At 35.1% G+C, this 27,047-nt stretch overlaps 1 protein-coding gene across 2 annotated transcripts in view; it reads left to right on the forward strand.

Moving 5' to 3' along the window:
- The first annotated feature begins 273 nt into the window (after positions 1–273).
- Positions 274–27,047, forward strand: part of LOC134752341 (suppressor of lurcher protein 1-like) — a 97,533-nt gene continuing 70,759 nt past the window's right edge. Inside the window, exons 1-2 of one of the 2 annotated variants that reach the window (XM_063688031.1) lie at positions 274–525; positions 11,473–11,512. In XM_063688031.1, the coding sequence (XP_063544101.1) occupies positions 11,489–11,512 (24 nt within the window). In that variant the 5' untranslated portion in view covers positions 274–525; positions 11,473–11,488. The remainder of the gene's footprint in view (positions 526–11,472; positions 11,513–27,047) is intronic. The other variant, XM_063688022.1, reaches the window with a different exon arrangement.

Consider the following 27,047-nt stretch of genomic DNA (forward strand, 5'->3'; position numbering starts at 1 on the left):
ATTATATTACAAACATAAACAGTTACTTCGATTAATTATCATAAGGGTTACTAACAGTTTGTATTTATATACCTAATAAAGTAAGACTTATTTACCTATAACTTACGACACCTGGCCGTAAAAGTCTCGTCAAAAAAAAATCAATCACCATCTTTCATAGTCCCTTAACGTCTCACTTGATCCGAAAAAATGTAAAACGAATACCTTCTCTTCATTCCATACAAACCAACCCCTAGGCGTGAGGCTGAAATGACGGGCAGTCTACCGCGTGAGCCTTCGCGGACGGACGTCGACGCGCCTACGAGCGTAGTCGCTGCCTACGCTGCCGTAGGCGCGCTGAGAGACGTAATAATGCACTAGACAATTGAATTTAAAAACCGCGACGGCAGCCTGCCTGATTGAGCCCAGTGGACTAGATTTTTTTCTTTTAGTCGGCACGTGAACTACTCTGACTTTTTGTGAATGCTTAAAAGTGTAGGACTTTTAATGGCATTGCAACAAACAAATGGGTTTTTGAAATTGTGGGTAAGTGACCTTTTAATTACTTAGATAATTTTATGAGCAGAACAAAAAATAAAATTTGATAAGAGATTTAAACACTACATGTAACAAAAAAAAATAACATTATCCTCAACTAATAGTGAAAGTAATTGGAATATTAAATAAGTGAAAAATGAAAATGGAACGGAAAATTTGTGACAATGTTATTAATTTCATTTTTATTGACAGTGTCTTGACCGCGTTAAAGTACAGTTTTTGCATATATGTAGCCTGAAATTGTGTTTATTATAATAAAATATCCAAGTATTTATTATCCTTCATAAAGTGATTTATGAGAAGGTTTTATTTAATTTACTATATTTTAAAAGCACTTAAATATCCACGTGACTAAAAAGTGTTAGTGCGGAATTGTGCATTTTATATTGTTACCTATAATATTTTCTCTTGAAATATATTTTTGAATATCCGTTCTTTACGATATAAGGAGTATCTATTTATAGTTACAAAGCGGCAGTTCCACGTAATTTTGGCAGAATCTATAGCTATAGCTTAATTTCGGTAATCGAGCAATATTGAAACGTATTGTATAATATAAGTTAAACAGAAAAAAAAAACAATTTTAATGTACGCTGCCAATAGACGGCGATTTGGGGCAAATTTTCTATTTATGTTTTATTTTTAAGTTTAGTTTTTAATTTTAGTTTTTAATTTAGTTTGTAATTTTTATTTTAATATGAAATAGTTCTAAAAAAAACAAAAAAAAAATTGTGTGGTTTTAGGAAACCACGATGCAAGTGAAACTTTTTTCGGATTGTATGTTAACTGAAATTTTTCGAAATTTTTATATTTTAGTAAATATTATGTAGAAAAGGTTTTGAAGAGTGGAATTAAAATAACAAAAACATAATAGTAAAGTAAGTATATTATTTTATTGCTTTCAATTTGGTATACAAAGATAGTAACTAATAAGAGCAGGTCTGGTGTAAGTACTAAGTAGGTTGAATCCACCGCTTGCAGCTTGTGATCCAGAAATTCTTTAAAATTAACACATGAATAATGATGTCATGATTCGGGTCCATCTTGTAGCTGAATATTTTCAGGAATAGGTCTTGTATAAGCAGGTACCTCCATGCGCTCTAGTTCCTCTTACTCCCACGTGCCTTTAGCGGAATCAAATCGCACTATTTTTTGCTGAATGTCATCGGACATCGGAAATTAAAATTGCCTTGAGCACTACTAAAATTTTAAGCCTGCAGGTGTTCTAATTTTGTGAGGCTAATTTCCCTATTTGAATCATTCTCGTGTTTAATGCTTGCTCCATTTTTATTCGGTTACACTAAAATTAATAGAGAAAAAAGCTTATATTATATCTGTTTACATTTACGTTTCTCTGACAGTAAACAACAGTTGCTAAGTTACAACTGCCAGCATAACTATTTGCCATCCACAGTACAATATAATCTAACTAGCGAATGTTCTTTCACATTTAGAATATCGAATATTGTAGATAATAGATAAACATAAATAATAATGACAAAAGCCTATGAACTCTTTGACAGAATGAAGCCCACCGTATGTAAGGTTAATAAGGTCTACTGACCTTAAAATTTTGTATGAAATTACAAGCAAATATCAGCCTTAATAAAAATAAGTATTGTATCCTCGATGTTCGAAAACAAAAGTCGTATGCTTATTTTAAAGACTGTATTTGTTTTTTTATTTCGTAGACTAAAATGACAGTTCATGTGGTACTAAGAAATGTCATTTCATACACATTAAACGTCATTTTAGTCTACGGAATAAAAAAACAGACCATAATGAACTCTAAGTACTAGAAATAAAGTAGAATTTTACTAATGCTGTAATGCGCGATGCAGCGACATGTTAAAGACAGCCCAAAAAATTAGGGGCGATAGAATAAAAGTTTCACTTTATAATATGTTATGAGCTGCATTGATTTAGGTAGTACCGCTTATTCTTATTCGCGCAACTATATTCTGTTTTTTTTATTCCGTAGACTAACATGACATTTCTTGTGGTACTAAGAAATATCATGTTTTACACATGAAACGTCATTTTAGTCTACGGAATAAAAAAACAGACCTTATAATATTAAACAGGAATATTCATTGGGCATATAATAATATAATTTGGCCGTGTATTAATATTTTAGAGCCTAAACATTTATAGCAAATATAAGCATTATATTATTAGTTAAAAAGCTGGCAGCAAATTCAAGCCATCAAAATTATGAATAGGGAGCTTGAACTGATAGTTTGGCGCCTAAGTAATAAATTGGCATCTATTATTGTCTATCATATGATTTTTAATATTTGTTGTCATATAGTTGTTTACACTTAAGTAATCAGTATTGAGCACATCGTTTCAGGTAGTATTTAAATTTCGGAAGCAGCTAAATTTATGAATATTGGTTTATTTTTTGTAAGTAATAACACATCATTTTGTTTATGAAAACGTGTAACAACGCTTTCTCTTATTATCAGGAATTAGTATCAGGTATATTCTATCACTACTACTTGTAATAATATGAAGATCCGTTACAGAAAATCACTGAAAAACATATTCACCGTATTGGAGAATTTAAAAGCTATAAACTAGAAAGATATTACTCGTAGTCTATAGGTTAGTTAGTTAGTTATGCTGGGCATTTTCCCGCAAATCGACATCCAATGCGCCTATTTTGCGTGAAACGAGGTAGCGCTACTCTAACCACCCCAGCTCCTCCACGAAGCCTAGCAAAGTCTTCAGGTTGCTAGTTGCCTCTTTTAGTGTGCATGGATTACCTAGGTATTTGCTCCTATACACTTCTACCTGTTTACAGTCTAGGAGAATATGTTTTGTTGTTTCTTCTTCTTCCATGCACGCTTTGCACATGGGGCTATCAGTTTTACCCATATTATGTAGGTGTTTGTTTAGTGTGTTATGTCCTGTTATTAATCCTACTATTTTACGTAGTTGGCTTCTTGGTGTTTTCAGTAATATTTTGGTAAGCTTGTGGTTCAGTTCCGGTAGAATTTCTTTGGTTTGCCTGCATGTCTTCAATTCACTCTAGTACTTGTTGTGCAGTTGTCTGTGATGTTGTTCTAGATGGTTATGTATGTAGGATATTGGTAGAGGCATAATTGGCTCGGGTCCATATGCCGGTGTTTCTGAACCTTTCCTGGCCAGTTCATCCGCTGCATCGTTTCCTCTTGATCCACTATGCCCCTTTATCCATTGTACTCTTACTTTGTTGCCTTCTTTGCTCACTTCAGTGAGGCTCCGATGGCATTCAAGTATAAGCTCTGAGGTAAGTTTGTCGCTGCATAGCGCTTGTAGTACCGATTTACTGTCTGACAGTATTAGTATGGTTTCGTGTTTCACTTGTCGTCTTGTAATAGCATTGCAAGCTTCTATTATTCCTACACATTCAGCTTGGAATACCGTATTGTGTTCACCAAGGGGTTTTGTGATGTGTACGTAGTCTATAGGAGTTGGTCATTTAAGTAATTAACTCCTGTTTAAGAGCCCAGACAAATACTGGGTCATATGCGGCTACTGGATTAAATTTGTACTTCGCAGTATTTGACATTTTACCGGGGAGATTGTAATTTATAGGAAAGATAACTTATGGTCTACCACGATGATGTTTTATCCAGCTTAAGCGTTTATTTTATAGTTCTTACTGTTAATTTCCTCAACACAACAACTACAATCATGGTAAGTTAGGTAATAAAAACCTTTTTTGTATGCTTGTAAAAAGGTATAGTTATGCCCATAAATTACTTTCTTTCGTCAAACCTCAAACATAAACCTAAATTTTAAGTTGAGTGTCACGTCAAATAAACAAACAGATTTTTACTACGACCAACTACAACCACATCTTTAATTTTTACTGTGAATGAATTTGTCTGGCTCACAATGTCCAGACTTCGAGGTGCACCGCCTCATATCGCTGTTCAAGTGCGAATCGATTACGTGAAATGTTTGAAAATCATTGAATTGGCGGATTTGCAGAGACCTTGTGGCCCCCCCGATTACCCAATCTCACATTTTCTTTTGGAGGTGGGTAAAGCAATTTGTTTTTAAATAATTTTTAAGAAAAAAAAACCGACTTCAATGGGGGATGCCGTTGAAAGATTACTTATTGTTGATGGTGCACTCTTAGATTCCAGACGATGAAATGAAAATGACAGCATCTTTTGCCTAATTATGTAGAAAAGGAGGTAAAACCATCCACTTTTCTAGTAGCATTTCGGTTCTAGGGTCGCAGTTCTAACCTAACCTAACCCACTTTTCTGATAGCATTTCGTTTCTATAAGGGTCACAGTTCTAACCTAACCTAATCTACTTTTCTGATAGTTTTGTTCTGTGAGAATCGCGGTTGAATGTCCATGTCCGGCTGTCCGGGTCCAAGTTTGGGCCCAAGTTCGGTTTGTGTCCGGGTCCGAGTCGGGGTCCGGGTTCAAGTTCGGGTCCGAGTTGGGGTCCATGTCCAGACCCGGGTCCGGGTCCGAGTCCGGGTCTAAGTTTGGGTCTGGGTCGATAACGAAGAGAACAAATCGCCAAACGTGAACTATGTGTCACTGAAGAGTTCCATTCTGATCATCATCAGCAGTTCCACTTCGTCAAATGTCACTTTTTTAAATGTAAATGCTGGATTTGTTGATGAAAATACAGAAATCACTATATGTATGCCTTTCACATTTGAGGAGTTCCCTCAGTTCCTCATGGATCCCATTATCAGAACTCGAGCTTGACAAAAATGTGTCTTGAAAACTTAAGTTGCTTAACAAACATAACGAAGAGGACAAATCGCCAAACGTGAACTATGCGTCATTGAAGAGTTTCGTTTTGATCATCATCAGCAGTTCCACTTCATCAAATGTCACTTTTTTAAATGTAAATTCTGGATTTGTTGATGAAAATACAGAAATCACTATATGTATGCCTTTCACATTTGAGGAGTTCCCTCAGTTCCTCATGGATCCCATCATCAGAACTCGAGCTTGGCAAAAATGTGTCTTGAAAACTTAAGTTGCTTAACAAACATAACGAAGAGGACAAATCGCTAAACGTGAACTATGCGTCATTGAAGAGTTTCGTTCTGGTCATCATCAGCAGTTCCACTTCATCAAATGTCACTTTTTTAAATGGAAATGCTGGATTTGTTGATGAAACTACAAAAATCACTATATGTTTGCCTTTCACATTTGAGGAGTTCCCTCGATTCCTCATGGATCCCATCATCAGAACTCGTGCTTGACAAAAATGTGTCTTGAAAACTTAAGTTGCTTAACAAACATAACGAAGAGGACAAATCGCCAAACGTGAACTATGCTTCATTGAAGAGTTTCGTTCTGATCTTCATCAGCAGTTCCACTTCATCAAATGTCACTTTTTTAAATGGAAATGCTGGATTTGTTGATGAAAATACAAAAATCACTATATGTATGCCTTTCACATTTGAGGAGTTCCCTCGATTCCTCATGGATCCCATCATCAGAACTCGAGCTTGACAAAAATGTGTTTTGAAAACCTAACTTGCTTAACAAACATAACGAAGAGGACAAATCGTCAAACGTGAACTATGCGTCATTGAAGAGTTCCGTTCTGATCATCATCAGCAGTTCTACTTCATCAAATGTCACATTTTTTTTATGTAAATGCTTGATTTGTTGATGAAAATACTAAAATCACTATATGTATGCCTTTGACATTTGAGGAGTTCCCTCGATTCCTCAACGGTCCAGAAATGACGGAGTTATGGAGTAACAAACATTTAAAAAAAAAAACACAACCGAATTGAGAACCTCCTCCTTTTAAAATCTTGAAGTCGGTTAAAAAGAGCCAAGAACTCATGAATTTTTTTTATAAAATCAATCGTATTCGGCAAAACTAAGCAAAAATCCTTTATATTTGAAATGACATTATGACATTTCTGTTTGAATCGTTCTTGTCATTGATAATGATAAAATGATAAACAAATAATACAGGTTATTACATACCTAATAATTAAATTGTTTTTTTTTTTTTGACAGACGTAAAAGTTACTGGATTTCAATAAATCAGGTACCGTTGTCTTATTTATGATCTAACAATTGTGTGGTACATTTCTTTACAGTACATATGGTGCTACTTTTTCGCACTAGTGCGGAAATGAGCACTTTTCGTGCATATGTCGAAAGTTTAAAGGGCCATATATACTGTAATACGTTGTACGATACACGTTCGAAAAGGTAATTCGCAACTCGTGTCGATTTAAAACACTCCCTGCGGTCGTGTTTTAATTTATCGCCACTCGTTTCGAATTTCCTCTTTTCCGCACTTGTATCGTAAATAACTATTGCTTCACGATCAGATACATACTGTATATGGCTAAAATGTTCAAAAACACATTAGCAATCACCCCCAAAGCTTTGCACCCAGCTACCAAATTACGAAGCCTGTTGTCGAGATACACAAAACTGAATCTATTTTTTTAAATCAACCTGTATAACCAGATTTGATTATCCCTTACCCATTGAGATAACGCATTTTTCGAGAGTTTAGGTGTTAAACAATACCTGAGGCCGATCCGATTAAGAAGCCTAAGCATACTAGGAGGATTTGAGTTACCCGAGGTATTGCGTAGTTTGCATAGTTGCGTACACGTTGCGTATTAAAATTAATTTGGATTTTCGACACTATATTTGACTGAACGGTTAGTAAGGCCAATACGGGTAAGTGTGGCTGGCATTCACATTGGGGCCAGTTTATATATTGATTATTTCGAGTTCATTCATTTGCCCCTAAACGCGTTGTAACAGACTTGTGGTCCATCGTGGATTAAATGTAAATTATAGGCGCACTAGTTCATGACAGTATAGGTGTTTATTCTGTGAAATCTAGGAGAATACTAAACAAAATCAGAATATAAAAAGGAACATAAAACTACAAAAAACAATACCATTTAAAAAATATAGAAAAAGTATAAAAAGTAAACATGTAAAAAGGTGCGACGTCCACAACTAGTATGTTGAATTGTTAGGTATCAAATCGAAATCAGATTTATAATATTTGAATCCGCTCCTGCAATATAAAACCGGTCGTTAAACTCTCAACCCGTTAATACCGAAAGCATTATAAGCATATTTCATATCGTATTCAAATTATTTTCATATCACAGCGGATTTCCTTCTCTCAAAATGTAGACGAGTCATGGAATTAGACACAGCCTGCAACATTATTAATGAATTTCCGATATTGCTTCCTACGGATTTATTATTCCAGTTCAGAATTTTGGAAGCGACTGTATCTCACAAGCTTGTTACTTGGATTTTTTTACGTTAGATTTATTTACGTTCTATTTTAGAAGGTTTTGAAATAATAAAGCATTGATTTCTAACTGGTGTTTTATTAGGTTGATTGATATTACTCTGCTTTAAATATTACTGTTAGAAGTAATTAGAAGAGCAAGTAAAAGGAAATGTTGAAACTAAATGTTGCAACAGGCATTTTAATATAAGGCGGTCTTCACATTGGATGCGGCTTCGGTGTGCAAGCGGGTCAAAGTTATCTACGTGCATTGCGCAGTCTCGGTCACACACTGGAGCGGCGCGGCGGATCCACATCAGCAGACATTATGACTGTATACCGTCTACTATAAACTGTTTTGTCAACAATAGGGTCTGCGCCTCTCGGTAATAATATCCGAACATCTAGACATTGCGACGTCTCAGCCTAATTCGATATGTGTTCGATCGTAACGTCTTACTCGTCCTTATCAAATATATAATCTAATACAAGGACTTCAATAACATCATTTTGTGGAATTGACGTGAGCCAAGGTTTAACTAAATATATATACTTAATTGTTTTTGTAACTTTAATGGTACTGTCAACTGGGAATAATCCAAAATCTACTAAATAAACATAAACATTTATTCAGCAAATAGACCACAGGGGCACTTTTACATGTCAATTTTTACAAACAATAAAATTAATCGAAAATTACAAAACACAATTACATAACTATAAATGTTAAATTACACTAGAAAAAAAAACTAATAAAAACTATACAAATAACAGAAGTACTAAAATTGTTTAGAGATGTAAAAGTCTCTAGATGTCAGAGATAAAATGTATATAATAATAAAAAAGATCATCAAATTATCCAGAGATGTAAAAGGTCTCCAAGACTTGAATTGTTATATAATTAATAAAAAAACAAGATATTAAATCAGACAAACAGACAAGAACCGAATGAGACTTGAATTGTTATATAATTAATAAAAAGACAAGAACCGAATGAAATGATTTGCAATAGCACGATACAATGACTGTGGGGTCGAATTATCATTCTAGATTTTTTTATTTAACCCGTAATACCTACGAGTTGACATTACGCTTAAAAGAAAATGTATTTTTATTTTTGATAGCATACACAAACATCAATATAATATTGACGACGACGAGCGACATTAACGGCCTCCCCTAGCCTAAGTAGTCGGGTTCGAATCCTGGTGAAGGCATATTTTTCCTGAGTTATTCATCTTATCTATGGAAGCCTGTGACTCCCGAGTCACATGCTTGGACCTAGTTCGGGAGGCAGAGACAACCCCACTACCTAAATGTGTAACAAACCTGTTACACCTGTTTCATATTGTCAAAACTTTATAATGTGAAATGTAATATCCAAGGTTTAAAGCAATAAAGATTTTTTTTATTTTTATTATTATTATTTATCTAAGTATAACATATAATTATATTATGCTACCGTATGTATCAAGTAAAAACGTGATTTCCTTAGTTAAAACTAGTTTTCCGTAAAGCCTCGGTGAAAACTAGTTTTGACTGGGATTTTTAGTCAAAACTAGTTTGCGCAAAAGCTACTAAGGTTTTCATAGCTTTGATTGAAGAGTTTTTGTATACCTACCTATGACGTTATTTGTTAACGCGTTACTGGCCTGAATTAGCTATAAATAGTTTGTCTTTATTTGTCATTTTGACTTATGTATTTATAAGAAAGGGATACACATAATTTGTCTTTGTCTGTCATTTTGACTTATGTATTTGTAAGAAAGGGATAAAACATAATTTAATTATAGACCCGTAAAGTTTAATGAATAAGAGGGTTAATATTTAATGGAAGGGCGTTCCACAGCCGAACAGCTCAAAAGGTGAAGGACAACAACGACATATTTTATTTATTTACGTTTGAGCACTGAAAAATGGAGGGTTTTTTTTTTTTATCTGTATAATCCAAATATGATAACTAACTTAGGCAAAAGTTAGCAGGATCACTTAATATATGAGTCACGCGTGAAGCGCTAGAAGTTTGCGGACTAATAAGCAAACCTGTGACAACTCGGGGCACATTCTAGGGATATGATATCGATAAAAAAGATGTCGATATATATTTTGCATCTGTCAGCCGCCCATTAGTCATTATATTGTCAAAATAGTTTTGATAAAGAGTTCTTTATCAAAACATAATTTCTTTATTATTTTTTATTTATTCTTGTTTCTTTATTATTGACGGTTTGTCTCGAAATGGTTTATGTACCTAATGGTATTTTTATGACTTGAGGTAAATTTCACTTTTTATGTACTTTTAGCAATAAATGAAGATGGAGTAAGTAATGTTTAAGAAATAATAAATAACGATATAAAATGATTAGAATAAAACATTTTTAGTGCCAATGTGGAAATATTGAACTGGTTTAAAAATAAAATAAATTCTTCGAAACAACACCTTTTTAGAATTTAAGAAGTAGTATACAAAACGATTTTGTATGAATATGTTTATTTTGTAGAACACATAGATGTTGACAGTAACATCGATATATTTAACTGTCGATAAATTATTTTGCTACGTCACTTTAGTATAAGTGCCACGAGTTATCCCAGGTTTGCTAATAAGTGTGTGGATCAGAACAATTCGGTCCTTGTAAATAATGTGCCAAAACAGTGATTTACTTTTTTTACTGTCTACTATTAACAACAAGAAAAGGAAAAAAAAGCATTAGTCACAAACTGATTTTGTAGTTTGCTGACTGTCTCGTTCCTACTTTATGCTTTAAAACACAATTGGCACATACACCAACAATCTACTAAGCTACTGCAATTCGCAACTAGGTACAACAACTATGTAAAAAACCTACTTTTCTTGTTAAGGTATATAAAAGCTTAACTTTTATAAAAAGTGGTTTAGTGCTCAGAGCTTAGCGAGTCTTATGCCGTAACTTCAGTTAGTACGTAAATCTTGTGTTGCTGCTGTAACTCGTCGGGCGTAAACGTAGTCGCATGGGAGCCCATTTAGAGTGAGAGGAGCATTTTTGCCGTTTCATTCTCTACATTTTATTAAAGTGACGTCTTCGACTTTCTTAGACCATAATATTCATCCCAATATTGTTTTGACCATCTAGTTTCTTATTAACTCATCGTTTGTAATCGCTTGAGATAATAATTATGAAATAAGGGGTCCTGGCCGCGTAGCCAACATGCCAATAGCTTACGCTCCGTAAGCGATCGAAACGCAACTGTCGCTGTCGCACTAATATGGAAGAGTGATAGAGACACAAAGCGTTTCGGTGTCGTAACGATGGCGATTGTCACCTTGGCTAGGCCGGCTGGTTAGTCTATCTGAGGTGTATTTGAGTTATGAAGCGATCGAAAGTGGACGGCTGCTGGATCACAAACAATACTGTAACATGTTTACTACTTGGTCTAACAAATTATTAGAAAACGTTAAAAAATTTGATGACTGAATGGATTATTCCAAATGACTGTGAATATTTGACACAGACGTAAATATTTGTTTATTGTACTCTTCAAACTGTTTGTCATATGTATAAGTTACTTATGTACCTTTTAATTTCCTACTTTTCAGTCCAAATAGCATTATTTTTAAGGTATAATTATAAATAAGTAATTATTTAATTAGCGTCAATGTTAGTTTATTTTTAACATAGTAATTATTGTTCACAGATCCGAGATTCCAGAAATGAATTTTAACAAAAACATGAAGGTAGGTAAAAAAACTACGATTTTACAAATTAACCAACGTTCCAAACCAAAACCGTTTCGGAAGAAATGGATTTAAAGTAAAAACTTGTCTTTAGTTATTAGACTTATTAGTGTTTAAAGGTCTGGCCCCGTAGACAACATGCCAATCGCTAACGCTGCGTAGCGAACGAAACGCAACTGTCACTGTCACACTAATTTGGAAGAGCGATAGAGAGACACAATGCGATTCGATGGCGAAGCGATAGCGATTGTCAACTTGGCTAGGCCGCCTGAATAAAATGCGACGTTATGAGTTAAACAAAATAGTGATACGTAGCTTGCTGAATTATTTTATAAGGAAAAATAAGTCGTATTATTTTTATAAAACATGAAAGTGTGTTCATTAGGGCCTAAAGTAGCTGCCCTAAGATTATGGGATCGTATACACGCTGTATATAAATAATTAATTAAGTTACTCTTGATACCTATTATTCCTTTAAATTTACTTGCAGTGAATTCCGTCTATCGAAAACTTCTAAAGAAAAAAAAGTAGGGTTCCGTAGTTGCTCATCTGTTGCCTATTGCAACAGATGAGGCACAAAACAGTTTTCATCAAAATTTTGTATTAAGCTTAACTGACAAGATTTACCACGCCCATGCACATTACAAAACCTATAAGCTTACGTAACATTGGACAACATGCAATCGTTGTGATTATATTTAGGTATGTCACGAAAGGCGAAGGACATTTGACTATTACCTATGTGACATAATATGATAATTTTAAATACCTAACATTTTACTTACTTTGAATAAAACATGACATACCGGTAGTTGAAATATGGGTAACATGTAATTCAGCGTCTGAATCTAAATGGTAATATATCACCAACTGTAAGCCTTTCGAGTCTGTATAATTCTCTAAGGACAAGCCGAAATGACAATAATGTTGTAAGTTTATTCCGAGGCGTATAAATGAGGGCTCGTCGTTCTTAGCGAAAAGTTACGAAGTCATAACCGCTTATAACCTCTAAGCCAGAAATAAAGATTTTAGTATTCTTGTGTAGGATAAATCGGGGTCAATTGTAAAAGAGGGTAATTCAATTATCAGCTTTAAATTTAATTATGGCCAAAGTCAAAGATAAAAAATATTTAAATAACACAACTTGGCGTTTTAAAAGTATATATACGAGTATAATGTTTTCGTCCCTAAATTATATGAAAATGATATATAACTAGCCCTAGTTGCTAAGAGCAGGAAGACATATAGCATAGATTGGACCTGGGGAGCCGTCTCCCCCCCCACCCCATTTTGAGGGTAGGGCACGGTACGATCTCGTGGCTACCGGACCAAATCAGCTTTGTTTAACCTTAGGAACAAAAGCGGCATCGCCTGAGACAAAAGTGTATACTCACTGCACTTACTTGCTTTCGAATTCAATTTAAAAAAAAATATAAATTTTGAAATGCTTTATCTCGGAAACTATTAGATCTACAGAGACAATTCTAGTCTCGTATTGTAGCAATCTACTTTAAATCGTCTTGAGAAGGTACTATCAAAAACTAGTCCTTAAGGGTCATAATCGTCCAAATCTATAAAAAAAATGAAATTTTCGCGGTTTTTTCGATTTTTTAAAAAGTTACGTTAGGCAATCGAGGTCACAAACTTTTACTATTCATTAGGCCAACGTCATAAATAAGTCAGCAAAAAATCAGAACTACCGGATTTGGCGCAAATGAACTACGTTACAAAAGGCGACAAAGTTACTGTACTTATTACGTAACTGAGAAATTTTGGTATTTTTAACAATTATACTATTGTATAATTTGGTCGACCTACTATTTTATAGGTTGGTGTTGGTGCCAGACGCACAGAGTTAGTTACATTATGGTAGGTACTTACGCCGAAATAAATCGCGGTAGACCCGTTCGTATAATTAATTAAAAATCTAAAGGTACTTTTAAACCTTCAATATTCGGGAGTATTCATTTCAATTTACGATTAAAGTGCTATTTTAAATACCTAGTTAATCCCACTGAGTTTATAATAATTATACTGCACGTGAAAAATGAACGAGACGCATTTGGTATTACCTGTAATATACTTATCTATAATCTGAAGCCAAAATAAGCACTGTTATATAGATATATTTCTTTTTTTTTAAACAGAATTTGCTTTACTTTATCTAAATGGCGTGCCTGTGCCTTCAGACGACAACAAATCTCTTTAGAATCAAGTACACATAAAACTTTGGTTCTCCGTTAACTTTCTAGGAAACTTTCAACCACTTTATCGTAGAGGAACTGTAACAATTGGGGTTGGAAACTAACAAATGGGTATTCGTTGGAGTTAAATGACGGGGAAACCTATGGTAAATCCAGGTCTCTTGCTATGCAAATTCTTTCTGAGATAAGATTTACGTGAGTTTTCAATCCAATAGCTCCACTAGAAAAAAAACGCGTTTATATTTCAACTTTTACTGTAAATTCATCAAACTTATTGATTGAAATAGAGAAGAACTCATGGTTAATTAAAATATCGACTGCTATAATAATATTATGATTGGATAATTGGGTCGGACCACGTATGATGGCGGGTTAATTTCTCCAATAAAATACGAAAAAAGCTACATACAGCAAAAACACGTAGGTACAAGCAAGAAAAACAGCAGTGTTTATGCGCGGTACTTATGTCCTTATATTAGGGTTCCATAGTCAACTAGAAACCCTTATTATAGTTTCGCCATGTCCGTCTGTCGGTTTGTCTATCCATCTGGCCGTCCGTGGTTTCGCTCAGTGACCGTTTGAATATATCAATCACACCGACGAAGTAAATAAACAAAAACCAGAAAAAAGAGTACCTGTACGTAAAGTAGGGATGATTTTTTTGGATGGGGACATTTTTAAGTTTTTTGTAGCGATTATTTCTATTGGCTATATTTAATTTTGTTTAGTTAAAAAATTACAAGCCTTGTAGTTTTTGAGTTAATTTTTAAAAACCTGTCGAGTGTACACCTGTTCACGATGTACGTTAATTTTTAGAAACATTTTTAGGGTTCCGTAACTGTTTACTTAGCCAAAAGGCTATGGAACACAAGTAATATTTTAACAGATACCTAGAGAAAAACTTGCCATGCATGTAGCTTATGTATGTAGATAAGAAAAAAAAAGAGATAGAAACAACTGTGTCAAGTAGATTTCCGTTCCTTTAGCCCACTTTTGTGGCCCATTTTACAGTTTTTCATTGTTTGTTGTCAAAAACGGTTGAAGTTACAACAAAACTGCCAAGAAACAATTAGGTACCTATTCTTCATTAGTTTATTACTTATTTTCCCTACAATAGTTGCGTTGCTTTTGAAGTATGGGTGATTCTTAAATTGTGTGCAGATTTTCTTTTCATAAAAGCTTTTATTTTTTACATATTATTGTGATGTATATCAAAAGTACATACTAAAAGCAAACTTTCGATGCATATGGACAACCTTAATACCCTCAGCAAAGGTAAATAAAATGAGTATATAAACACGGCTGTGACAAAGTGTGCCTCAATCGTGACATTTCGGCATTTTGGCGCCCAACTCCACTATTTTGTTTATATAAGAATTTTAACATAGCCTAAGTCAATCCCATGTCTACGACAAACCTAATGACAACTCATACGTTGAAATCCGTCAAACTGTAAAGACTGTAAAGCGTGACAAAGAATTGGATAAACTTCATATACACATACACACGAAAAACATTTTTTTCTTCTTTGGCAGTCTTGGCATAGGTAATAAAAATCTATTTTAAAAGAGTGCATATATATGCCTCTAAATTAATCAAATGAATTAAGAAAGTCACTACCACGTCATATCCCACGACATATATATATATATATATATGTATATATATGTCACGTGTCTCAAAAGTCCGTGGCGGTGACAGATTTTTGAGGCCATGGCCGTGACAATTTGGAACATGTTCGGTATTACCTAAAAACTTCCTTTGACTGCAAATGTAAAATAATTAGCTTAATCTGCAATGTATGAGGTATATTTTTCTACATGCATGCATTGCTACATGCAGTACTCCATGTTTATATTACCACGCGCGGCCGTGACACGAAAACTGATCACAAAATGTATATTGTTTTAAATTATGTAAAGTCGTTTCATATCCATACAATTTTTAAACAGTGTTGTAGAAAAGGGATTAGTGTTCTAATAATAATAATGTTCTATATTTTGTATAAATTCTTGCAAAATCACTTCATATTTTAAAAACGTTCCATTTGTTCGCACGAAACGTTTTGCCTCCTCAATTGTATTCCCTGATCAATATGACCTCGGTCTCTTTAAAGCAAGAGTGAATAGGCTGTTACTGAACCGGTGAGCTCAATCTTAGGCCTTGCCTTCACTTTCCATCCGGTGTGACTAGGGCCAATCGCCGATCAGTTTATAATAAAATGAAATAAAACTATATCACAAAATCCTGGGAGGTCACACTGCACGTTCCGTGACATTTCGAACTTCAATTTTTTTTTAAATATAAATTTAATACTCTTAGGACAATAAATTTAGATTAACATAAAACTAGATACTATAAAAATCGTTAGTAGCCTAGCGGCACGGACACCCGACGTTCAATCCAGAGGTCGCGGGTTCAAACCTCGGTTCGTATTACCTTACCAATGAGTTTTTTGGAACTTATGTAGTTATATATCATTTGATATTTACCAGACGCTTTCCGCTGAAGGAAAACATTGTGAGAAAACCGGACTAATCCCAATAAGGCCTAGTTTCTCCTTTGTATTGGAAGATCGGATGACAGTCGCTTTCGTAAAAAAACTAGTGTTTACCCGAATTCTTGGGATTATTTGCCCAGCTGACCCCAGGTTCTCACAAGCCGTGTCAAAAATCCGGGACATGGCCAGGAAAATGATGAGTTGTTTTTGGTGTTTGCAGTAGATTCTATAGGTAATTTATTTAAAACGAATTTATTTACGTTAACCCCACTAAAACATTGTTAAATAAAGACTACCAACAATAAAAAAAAAAAAAAACTGTAATAGATGTCATATATTAAAGAAAAAGTGACGAAGCCCTCCAGTGGTGAAGGCCGGATTCACCACTGGAGGGCTTCGTCACTTTTTCTTTAATATATGACATCTATTACAGTTTTTTAATTTATATATAGTAGTGTGACTACTTAAAAAAAAAAAAACAAATCAAAATATTTAATAAAATAATTTGATTTGTTCCCAAACTTGTTCACTACCAACAATATTTAAAAACATAATATCATCTATTCACTTTGTAATGTTAATTTGTTCGATCAAAGTGGCTACTTAAGTCTAAAAATGTTTCTTATTTATTCTCCCGTCCTTCGCAGGTCGGCAACATCTATCAATTTCAAATAAGTATGAAATAAGTACATGGACTGGATAAATAAACAAAATCACCTCGGTACATTTCATTTACCTAAGGTACTATTATGCGTAGATGCTGGAAAATATCTTATAAAGAAGAAGTTTAAATGTAAGCGCTTAGTGTACTACCGAACGCAATTGATGGCTCAGAATTGACGATGAAAAGATGCGGCTTATGCCGGCCGTCGAGACACCCCGAGACAGGCCGAGAACGAGTGTGTGCTTCCCTCTGCTCCTCCTCATTTCGCTCTTACTCGTCTCGTCTCACCGTTCTCCGATTAGGTCGGAGCGTTGACGAGACCCTTGGTGAGAGGCTCTCGACAAGTGTGTACACATGTACAGCCCGCATTAGATAATTTCAAAACGTACGGTTAAAAAGACGTTTAATAAATAGTATTTTCCCCTCACTAGCTCGGAAAGCCGTCTTTTATCCTTTAAAACAAGCGGGGAAAACGCATTTTATCCACTAGTGGGGAAAGTAATTTGACCTTGGATGGAGCGTGTTTAAGTAGCTTGACAGATAACAAAACGTAAAACGCTCATAATAATGGTTCGTTCGATATTAATTATCATTAAATAAATGGTTTGAGAATCTAATAAAAAAGACCAAATTTAGCTTTATTTAATAATTTTAACTCATAAACCTTAAATTTCCATAAGAAACGTTAGATTTTTTATTTATATAAATATAATTCTGAACGCACAAGTTGAGTCGATGCAATTTCAAAACGCATCGTTGACATTTCATACGTCAGAACAGAAACGTCAACATTTTTTTACTTAAAAACACTTCTTACCGACTCACGTAAAAATCAGAATTTTCAGTGGTTTCTGTTATAATATCGTAAAAAAATAAGTGATTCCAGTGATGAAGATTAATTATCTAACGCCTGTGGATGTTGCACTTTCCTCGCTATAGTGAGGGGAAAAGTTTTGTGTTACACACGAGTGCAAATGTATTTTACTTCTCGTGTTTCAATTCCACACTCGCGGGTAAAATACAACTTTGCACCCTTGTATAACAAATAACTATGTATACAATCGTGATATAATGGAGAGCTTTTCAGTCGAGTACCGTGTTAAGGCCGCGAAGCTTGCTGAGTTTTATTTTAATTTTATTTAAGCTGTTTAGTAGGGCATAAAGCCAGGAAATTAAAAACCGGCCAAGTGCGAGTCGGACTCGCGTTCCAAGGGTTTCGTGCATTACACAATTTAAACAATGTGTTTTTTATGTGAAACGTGAGTAAAATGTCATTAAAAAACCCGTAAGGGTCTGATCAAAAACTAAGTAATTAAGTCCGACTCACGCTTAACCGCAATTTCTAATAGGTTTTCCTGTAATCTATAGGTAAAGATCTATTTTGTGCATTTTTTTCAACATTTTAGACCCAGTAGTTTCGGAGATAAAGGGAGGGGGGGGGGGAGGAATGGTCATTTTTTGCCTATTTTCTTGAATAACTTCTAAATTGTTTATCCTAAAATTATAAAAAAAATATATTGAGGTTATCACAATGAGCTCTTTCATTTGATATATAACACGATATAGTTTGAAAAAAAAAATATTTTTTAATTTTCTCATTTACCCCCCAAAAGTGGCCCCCATGTTTAAAATTCATTTGTTTACGTTACATATCCGTCTTTGGGTCACAAACTTACATATGTATACCAAATTTTAACTTAATTAGTCTAGTAGTTTCGGATAAAATAGGCTGTGACAGACGGATAGACATACAGACAGACAGACAGACAGACGCACGAGTGATCCTATAAGGGTTCCGTTTTTTCCTTTTGTGGTACGGAACCCTGAAAAGGAACAAAATATACGGCGCGCCGCGTGAAACTTGCGACGGGAGATTTGGCGATTGTGTGGGTGTTAAAGTTTTGACCTCAATAAATCTGAAAGTATACTTCTTATTAAAATTTTGCTACTTAAATCAAAGGGTTCGAGTAGCAAACATTTAATAGGAAGTATTGAATCCAGGGGGCTATATCACTAAATATTTTTTACTAAAATTATACTGCTATAAATAGTATGCTGGTGTAACGATAACCAATTGAAAATAAACGAAAATTAGACATGTTTTCGAGATTTATTTATATCGAGACAACTTTATTAATTTTTAACAGTTTTGCTTAGTCTTTCCTTGCAAATATTTGCACTTGCTTTTGATTAAAACGCGTAAAAATTCAATATTAAAACTGCAATTTTGCGTTAGTCCCCTCTTAAGCTGCAAAAGAAGATCAACATAGGCATCCACCTCAGACCGCTAGAATTTCATGGTCCTCTTTTGTTGTATAAATAAAAAATTATGATAATTTTAAAGTAGGATGTTTCTCTAATAGATGTCTCTCAGTGTAGATAGTCCGAAAATCATAAAGCTATTATAAAATCAAACAAGATAATTGAAAAGAAAATTGCTAACTTTCAAGGGAAGCAAACGAAGTGACCCTTTGTTAACCTGTTAGGGTAGACAATTACTTCGAAAACTCAACCTAAACGATAACGGTGTGTAATGGAAACGGGTACGGCAAAGCTATACTTTCCCTAATATAGCTGTTAATGGACTGTTATACCTTTTTGAATGATGGATTTATGGATGGATTAAATAATGGAGTTTGAATAAATTTAACATATTTTTTTTTGTGCCTTTTTGCAAAAGTGGTAAATTTGCAACTAGCTCAAACTAGTTAAAATTAGATATTTATGCTGAATTTGGTTGAAAACTAGCTCAAACTGGTTAAACTTAGATATGAAATTGGATGCCTGAAAAATGAAATGGAAAAATAGAAAATATACTTAAGTAATTTAGATTAACTGCCTGGATGTTCGCCTATCTGATATTGAACTGGGTTTATTTTGAACCAATAATTGTATAGGTAAATTGATAATCTAATAATTGTTTACACCATATCTAATAGAGATAGAAGTTTATAAAACACGAGGAGAGAGACTTACAGGTAAAGCTTAAGTTTTATTATTATTCACAAACAATTTTTAGGATGTGATGATGTGTAAAGGGGTATAGGTATAAATAATTTACTTTGACCGTTTTTCACAATCCAGTTTAGATAAATTGAGATAGGTAATGATTGTAACCTAAGATATAAATAAGACCTACTGTAAACACATGTATGCAATAAATGATATGAACCGAATTTAAACTGTTGTGAGACATACTAATATTAAACGAAGCGAAGCGATCGAGATTGGGCGGCGCCCTAATTTCAATCGGGATAACGGCTGGGCTGTGCCGCCAGCATGGAAGCCTGTGATTCCTCAGCAGAATGCCGGTGAGTGTTGTGACAGTGTAGTGGACATAGTGAGTTCGTGCTGTGTGGCGCTACAAGTGTTAGGTGACCCAAACCCAAACACACCACTGTGCCCGCCTACAACGATAGCGCAAGACCTCCCCCAACCGGTTTTCTCGGCGCGCGCGCAGCGAGCGACGCGGCGCGCGGCAACGGCAGTACGCAACACACGGTCGTCGTGAACGCTGCTCGCACTATTAGTGCTTGAGAAAGGAGACCTAGGCTCTCCGAAACATGTCGCGCGAGTGACTAAAACAAGTGAGTCTAAACCGTAAAATGATTTAATAAATGATATGAATATGGTTAATGTTCACATAGATACATTCCGGCTAATGTGATGCCGCTGATTTCTATGGGACAGTCAACATTTTTTTCGCGTGTTCGGCATTGGTCCCATAATAAAAGTTGCTCGGTATGATCTATAAAGTCACTACGCAGAGTATGAACGGTAGTTAAAATTTCATCCTGTATGTAGTAATTTCCAAAATTGTTTCTTTACACGGTTCAAAAGTTCAAAAAGGTGTTAGCAACTCTAGAGAAAGTGCAGTTTAAGCTTTTCACACATTCATTATTTTTGTGAAAAGGGAATATAAGTTTTTTTGAAAGCCAATATTTCTGTTATTTTTACAAAAGTCAGGTCAATTTAAATGGCGAGTTATAATTCATCTCTTAAACTAGGTATCTAAGGTATTTAGGTATCGAGACTATAAACGCCGCAGTGAGCTCGACAGGAAACGAGATGAGCTTAAGGCTCGGCCGCCAACCTCGATTCCCTGCAACTATGTAGGTGGTGCGCTGACGTGCCCAAAATGCGCTCGAGTATTTAGCAAGAAGATAGGGTACGTGAGCCAACTAAGGGCGCACCAGAGAGCGGATCTGCTACACGCTAATAACGCGAATTAAATATTGCCTACTCCAGAGTACACAGTCGCTGTGGCCGGAATCGGTCAGGAGAGCATCATCATCATCATCTAAGTTAAAAACAAAAACCATTTTTTTATAAAGAATACAGAGAAAACCCGGTTTGAAACGTTTTTTGGCCATACTGAAAAATTACAGTTTTGAGTTTAACCCTTATACATTGAAGGCACAGAATTCAACACCCCCGATTTATACGAAAACGTAACCAAACCCGGCCTAGCAGCTTCACTGATGTAGATAATCAAGATAAAAATGAGAGCCCTAAATAAACCTTCAAGAGTGGATATCTTAAAAACTATACAAGATATCAAAAAACTTGACTTAATAAACCTTGTAACAAATTAAATCACTTTTCATTTTGTATAAGTGGCCATGTCGCTCAGATGCATAGCTTCCGAGATATAATTGAAAAACCGAAAAATTGAACCTTCAAACCCCCCTCTCCCCCCCATCACCAGGGTTACGGTTACTTTTGATATGTTCATCTCCTAACTAGTCCAAACAAAGCTACAAAGTCAAAAATTGTGTTCCTAGCATTTCCCTCTATACCTTCTTATTGCTTGGCCTAACGCTCAGTAGTGACACACGCACAATAGGATACACGTCAAAGTGCCAACATAGCGATAAATGTCATCGTCAAAGAAGTTTTGCCTCAGTCGCGCGTAAAGATTACACGCACATTTTTTTTTTTTTAAGATTTATTCCAAATGCAATATTTACACAGAGTAACTCTTATGAACTCATCCCTTGACAAACTTTTCCAATATTTCGTACGCTGTAATACAACGTTTTGATAGTTTCATAAGGGGACAAAGAAAGCCCACAAGAGCCCAAATCAAGTCATTCGGGCACCCCACGCTTGCCACTCTAATCCTCTTACTCTAATGCGGATGAAGACTTCTTTATGCTTTACTTGCACATTTTTTAAGAAAACGTAATATTTTACTGGCATTTGTACGTGAGGGAAATGGTAATATGAAAAACCTTAGCAAAGATATTAAAGATACCAAGAATTGAAGTCCCGAGTGTAGTTATTAATTCACTGGCCGGGCTGCCATTGAAGATGACTAAACTTATCTAACTCATCTTTCCTTTGACTCAGTTATAGCTATGAAACAGTTTATTCTGATAAACAGTAATATGAAAGGGGACGACGTCACGTGACCGCTTCTCTATACACACGTAGACCCCATTTCTCACTGGATCTTAATACGTATAATAGAAAATATGTTTACGCTATTTATGTATACTAACCTCAGCCATGCTTTGATTTTTTCATTCTTAGTTAGCTCTTAAACATTTGTATGGAATTTGTGTTTCGCTCCTAACTCTTTTAATAATCAAAGAAGTTAAACGAAGTGCATAGATATTAATGATTTTGTAGGGGTAGGTAGAAGGGGCATAAGTATTGAAAATTGTTGATTAAGTAAAAATTAAAAAAAAAAAAAAGTTCAGCCACAAAATTGTACTTGTATCTAGTGATCGCGGAATACAGTCAGAATTAAGACAATAGTGGATGACCGCTTCTCCATACAAGCAGTAGGCCTAGCACATGATTGGCGCGACAGTATCTCGCGGCGAGATAGGCCACCCGTCTTTTTTTTTTTTAATTTATTTATCTCAATGTACATCACAACAATTTTCTTATAATTATATTCCAAGTAAGTAAACAAAAGAGGGACGGGTAGTCTATCTCGCCATTAGATACTGTCGCGCCAATCATGTGCTAACCCGGCAGGGTACCGATTTTACTCCTTGGATATTGACATAACATAATAGAAAATTGTAATTATGTGTATACAGAGCATCCCAAGACTATGCGACATGAAGGGAAAGTACCTTAAATATCGTAGATAGGATATTTTTTGTTTTTAAAAGGCAAAATTTGCAAAATTTCACTTCTAGAACACATCACTCGTAGTTTGTATTGAATATAACAAACGTTATTTATTTTATTGGCACATCCATATCAGTATCGAACATTTACTTAATACGACCAATTAAATTTTTGGAGAGCGCTGGTGGCCTAGCGGTAAGAGCGTGCGACTTTCAATCCGGAGGTCGGGGGTTCAAACTTGGTTCAAACCCCGCCCGGCTCGTAGTACCAATGAGTTTAACGGAACTTATGTACGAAACATCATTTGATATTTACCAGTCGCTTTTCGGTGAAGGAACACATCGTGAGGAAACCGGACTAATACCAATAAGGTCTAGTTTACCCTCTGGGTTGGAAGGTCATATGGCAGTCGCTTTCTTTAAAACTATTAGTGCCTACGCCAATTCTTGGCATTAGTTGCCAAGCGGACCCTAGGCTCCCATGAGCCGTGACAAAATGCCGGGATAACGCGAGGAAGATGATGATGAGGATCAATTAAATTTTACGATAACATCGTCTTTGACAAATACTTGTCCGTTTCGATGTAGATATTGAGTAAATCGATACTAAAAACTAAAATTATTATTTAAAACGTGTTACTAACGTATTATTCAGTTCAATAAACGCTCCTGAAAAGATGGCTTCCAGTAGGTATTTAATCTACAGGAAGCCATCTAAATGTTTCCTCTTCTAAGTCATTTGCATTTGTTATTTTGAGTGTCTACATTAAGGGCCTTTTTATATTCCATTTGCAGTTCTTATTCAATTTCTAAAAGTTTATATATATATATGTGTGTGGCCTGTGAAACTGTTAGTTTATGTTGTAAAATAAGTTTAATGGGTTAAGTGTATAAAAACTGAGCGCATGTCGCCATCAAACGTAGCAGTTTGGCGAGAATATAAATTAGAGTTTTGAATGATTCACGGTTAGTTTCACTAGACTTATATTGACCGGGATATAGACCGTGATTACCTTTTGTATTATTTGTGAGCTCCCGATATTTCGACGCAGTTACATGCATCATGTTCACGGGTGACTGAAGATAGCGGGTGGGTGTCAAAGTTGTGTAGACAGCGCTCTGTCTACCCTCATTCTTGCGCGTCGGCATATAATACAAAAGGTAATCACGGTCTATATCCCGGTCAATATAAGTCTAGAGAATATAAATGTTTAGTAAGTTGTAAATTTTAATATATAAATGAATAAAAAATACAAAATAAACTATTGTCTTCATTGTGACTGTGTTCCGCGATAACTAGATACAAGAGTCCAATTTTGTCTTTTTAATTTCTACTCACTGGAGTTTTATAGTTAAAAAACTTACCTACTTAAAACTTATTTCAGGTTAAGTTCGTATTTCCTTATTATTACCGTTGACCAGATAATTTCATTTAACAAAGGATACTTGTACTAGACACTGGTACTCTTTTACACTACAGGCAAGCAAATATGGTTACGAATGGCTTAGAAAAGGATATTTATATGGCTTCCTGTAGGTTAAATACCTACAGGAAGCCATCTAAATGTTTCCTTTTCTAAGCCCAATTTCTATCAGGCCAATAGGAACGTGCTCCTCACATCAAACCGATATTTAAATAACATCGGAATCAGTCAACTGTCATTCGCGTGGACGTCTAGTTCGCACCTAACGATATGAGTATGATTTCATTGGTAAAAAACTAGCCAAGTCAAATCCTTGCGCTATAAACAAGTTCAATAACACGAAATATGTGACGTTTTCAACCAAAAGGTTGTCAACCACATTGTCGCTTGTCGATAAGGTTGATTTCTAATTGAAGCTATATGGAAATAGCGCCTTACTGACAAGCGACAATAAGTACCCTTTTGGTTGAAAACGGCACATATATCCAAACATGAGAAATCCGCAATTTTTTGTAACATTTTTGTACAGATATTTGAATCTGGGGGCACTGCCGTGCCAAGTCGAGCAAAACAAAGAGGCACGGCCGTACCATCCTTTTCTCGAAGCCATTGAAATTAAATGAAATGCGTTTATTTGCTATTGTATAATATTGATGCGGTTGTAACACCCCCTGGCACTGACTAAAATAACCGACTTGGTATCATATTACATCTCTAAACTTTTTTGTAGTAGAAGTATTGCGTTGCGAGACGGGCATCTTTTTATATGTATAATGTTTTTGATGTGATTAAAAACTTACAATAATTTTAACATATTTTTTTATTTTGCTAATGTACCTATATCAAACACTTATATTAGATTCCTTATGTTACAACGAGAAAAAAAAATGTATAGCAATAATATACTAAAACTATTTTTTTTTAAACTTAGGTATATAAAGAACAAATATTTAACTTGATAATAAGGTGACATTCCATTTTCGACTGCAGCTGCACTACTGTTGCGACATTACCGTTGCAGCCGTTGTTGCGGCTGTTGCGGCGTGCGGTTGACAATGTCAAGTCGAAAATGATGTCAGACGTAAAAAAATATAAAAATACTAATTTAGGGTTGACTCGTACTTGACCGGATTTTTAATTTGTAATGGTAGGATGCCATACTAGTGTTTGTTGAGAAAAAAAAAAATCAAATGTTTTAAAATGCTCATGAATCCCACCATCAGAACTGGATTTTCACAAGCATGGAAATATTGCACGAATAATCATAAATAAAAAGAGTTTTCTAAATTGGTCAAGAAATATCAGAGTTCTAAGGTAGCAAATAAAAGAGGGAAGAATAATATTAATAAAAAATGTATAGAAGTTGGTTAAGAAGGAAAACACCCCTTTTACAACATGTTCGCTTCAAGATTTCGACCGTATTTTATACACCTGCGCCCCTCAAAATTGTTCAAGGCGGCACTTGGTGAATTAATCTTCTCGAAGCGATTTAGGAGGTGAGAATAATGGCTTACTTATTATGCTTTTCGCGACTTTAATCTGAATATACGGTGGAAGATGACCGTGGAGTACCTACTAAAGAAATATGATAATAAATGGTCTTGATACATTTTAGAATTACCATTTTCCTGACCTACTAAAAGCCGCGATTTGGCATGTTCAAAAAACTAATGTAATAAAATTGCAACAAAAAATAAGTTTTCCCTACCAATAAAGTGAGGATGATTATATTCTTTTGATACTCTCTAAAACTGAGTCTCAGATTTGGGTGACGTCACATCCAGAAACTTGGCTCCATCCTTAATATTCGGTGGGTTAATTAGCCGTTGATTGTGTAGTTTACCCTGGAACGTTTAATGTACAGTCAGCTGCAGAGAAAAGTGACCCCCCCTTGCATATAAGTTTATATGCAAAGGTGCTAAGCGTACCTATAGTATTGCTGACTGTATCTTACACGTATACCGTTTTTTGGAGGGTTATTTGAAAAATGTAATTATTTTTACAATCATATTTTTTATAGTATGTACTGTAAGGGAAAGTGGACCCCGGTGACTGTCGCTCGCCGGCGGAGCTCCCTTTCCCCCCAACGTCGCGCCCCGCAGACGCCGCAGCGCAAGAGTCACATCGGATCGGCCATTTGCCCGCCACGCCTCATGGCGCGCACATACCGTCGACTGAGCCTTTGAGATTACGTTAACTAAAAATAAATAATTTTAGTCCAAGTTTTGTCTAATTTCTGAACCCTCTTATCAGTACCTATAGTCAATTCGCACACATGTCAAAATCAATGAATATTTAAATCATTTTGAATTATTAGAAAGCTTCAGACTTTTGTATTCGATGACAATAGAATGGGACCGACTTCATTTCACTGATATCCATTGTATAGAACAGACACCCGTAAAATACAAATTGGTTGACAAATGAATTCCGTGACAAATGGATTCAGTGGGTGACTTAGTTAGATCTGTTATTTGGGTTTGCCTTTGTAATAATTACTGAAGAAATCGCTAAATTATGATTAGAGAAAAAAGGCTAATGAATTTCTAACACCTCGCACATTGCTATAGATTTTGCATGCGTTATATAAATAATTTTGGTCCGATATGTCAGTTTTGTAATGTCATGTAATTTTTCTATAGTATAAGTAGCAATAA

This window comes from Cydia strobilella, chromosome 2, assembly GCF_947568885.1.
Source record: "Cydia strobilella chromosome 2, ilCydStro3.1, whole genome shotgun sequence".
Taxonomy (NCBI): Eukaryota; Metazoa; Arthropoda; class Insecta; order Lepidoptera; family Tortricidae; genus Cydia; species Cydia strobilella.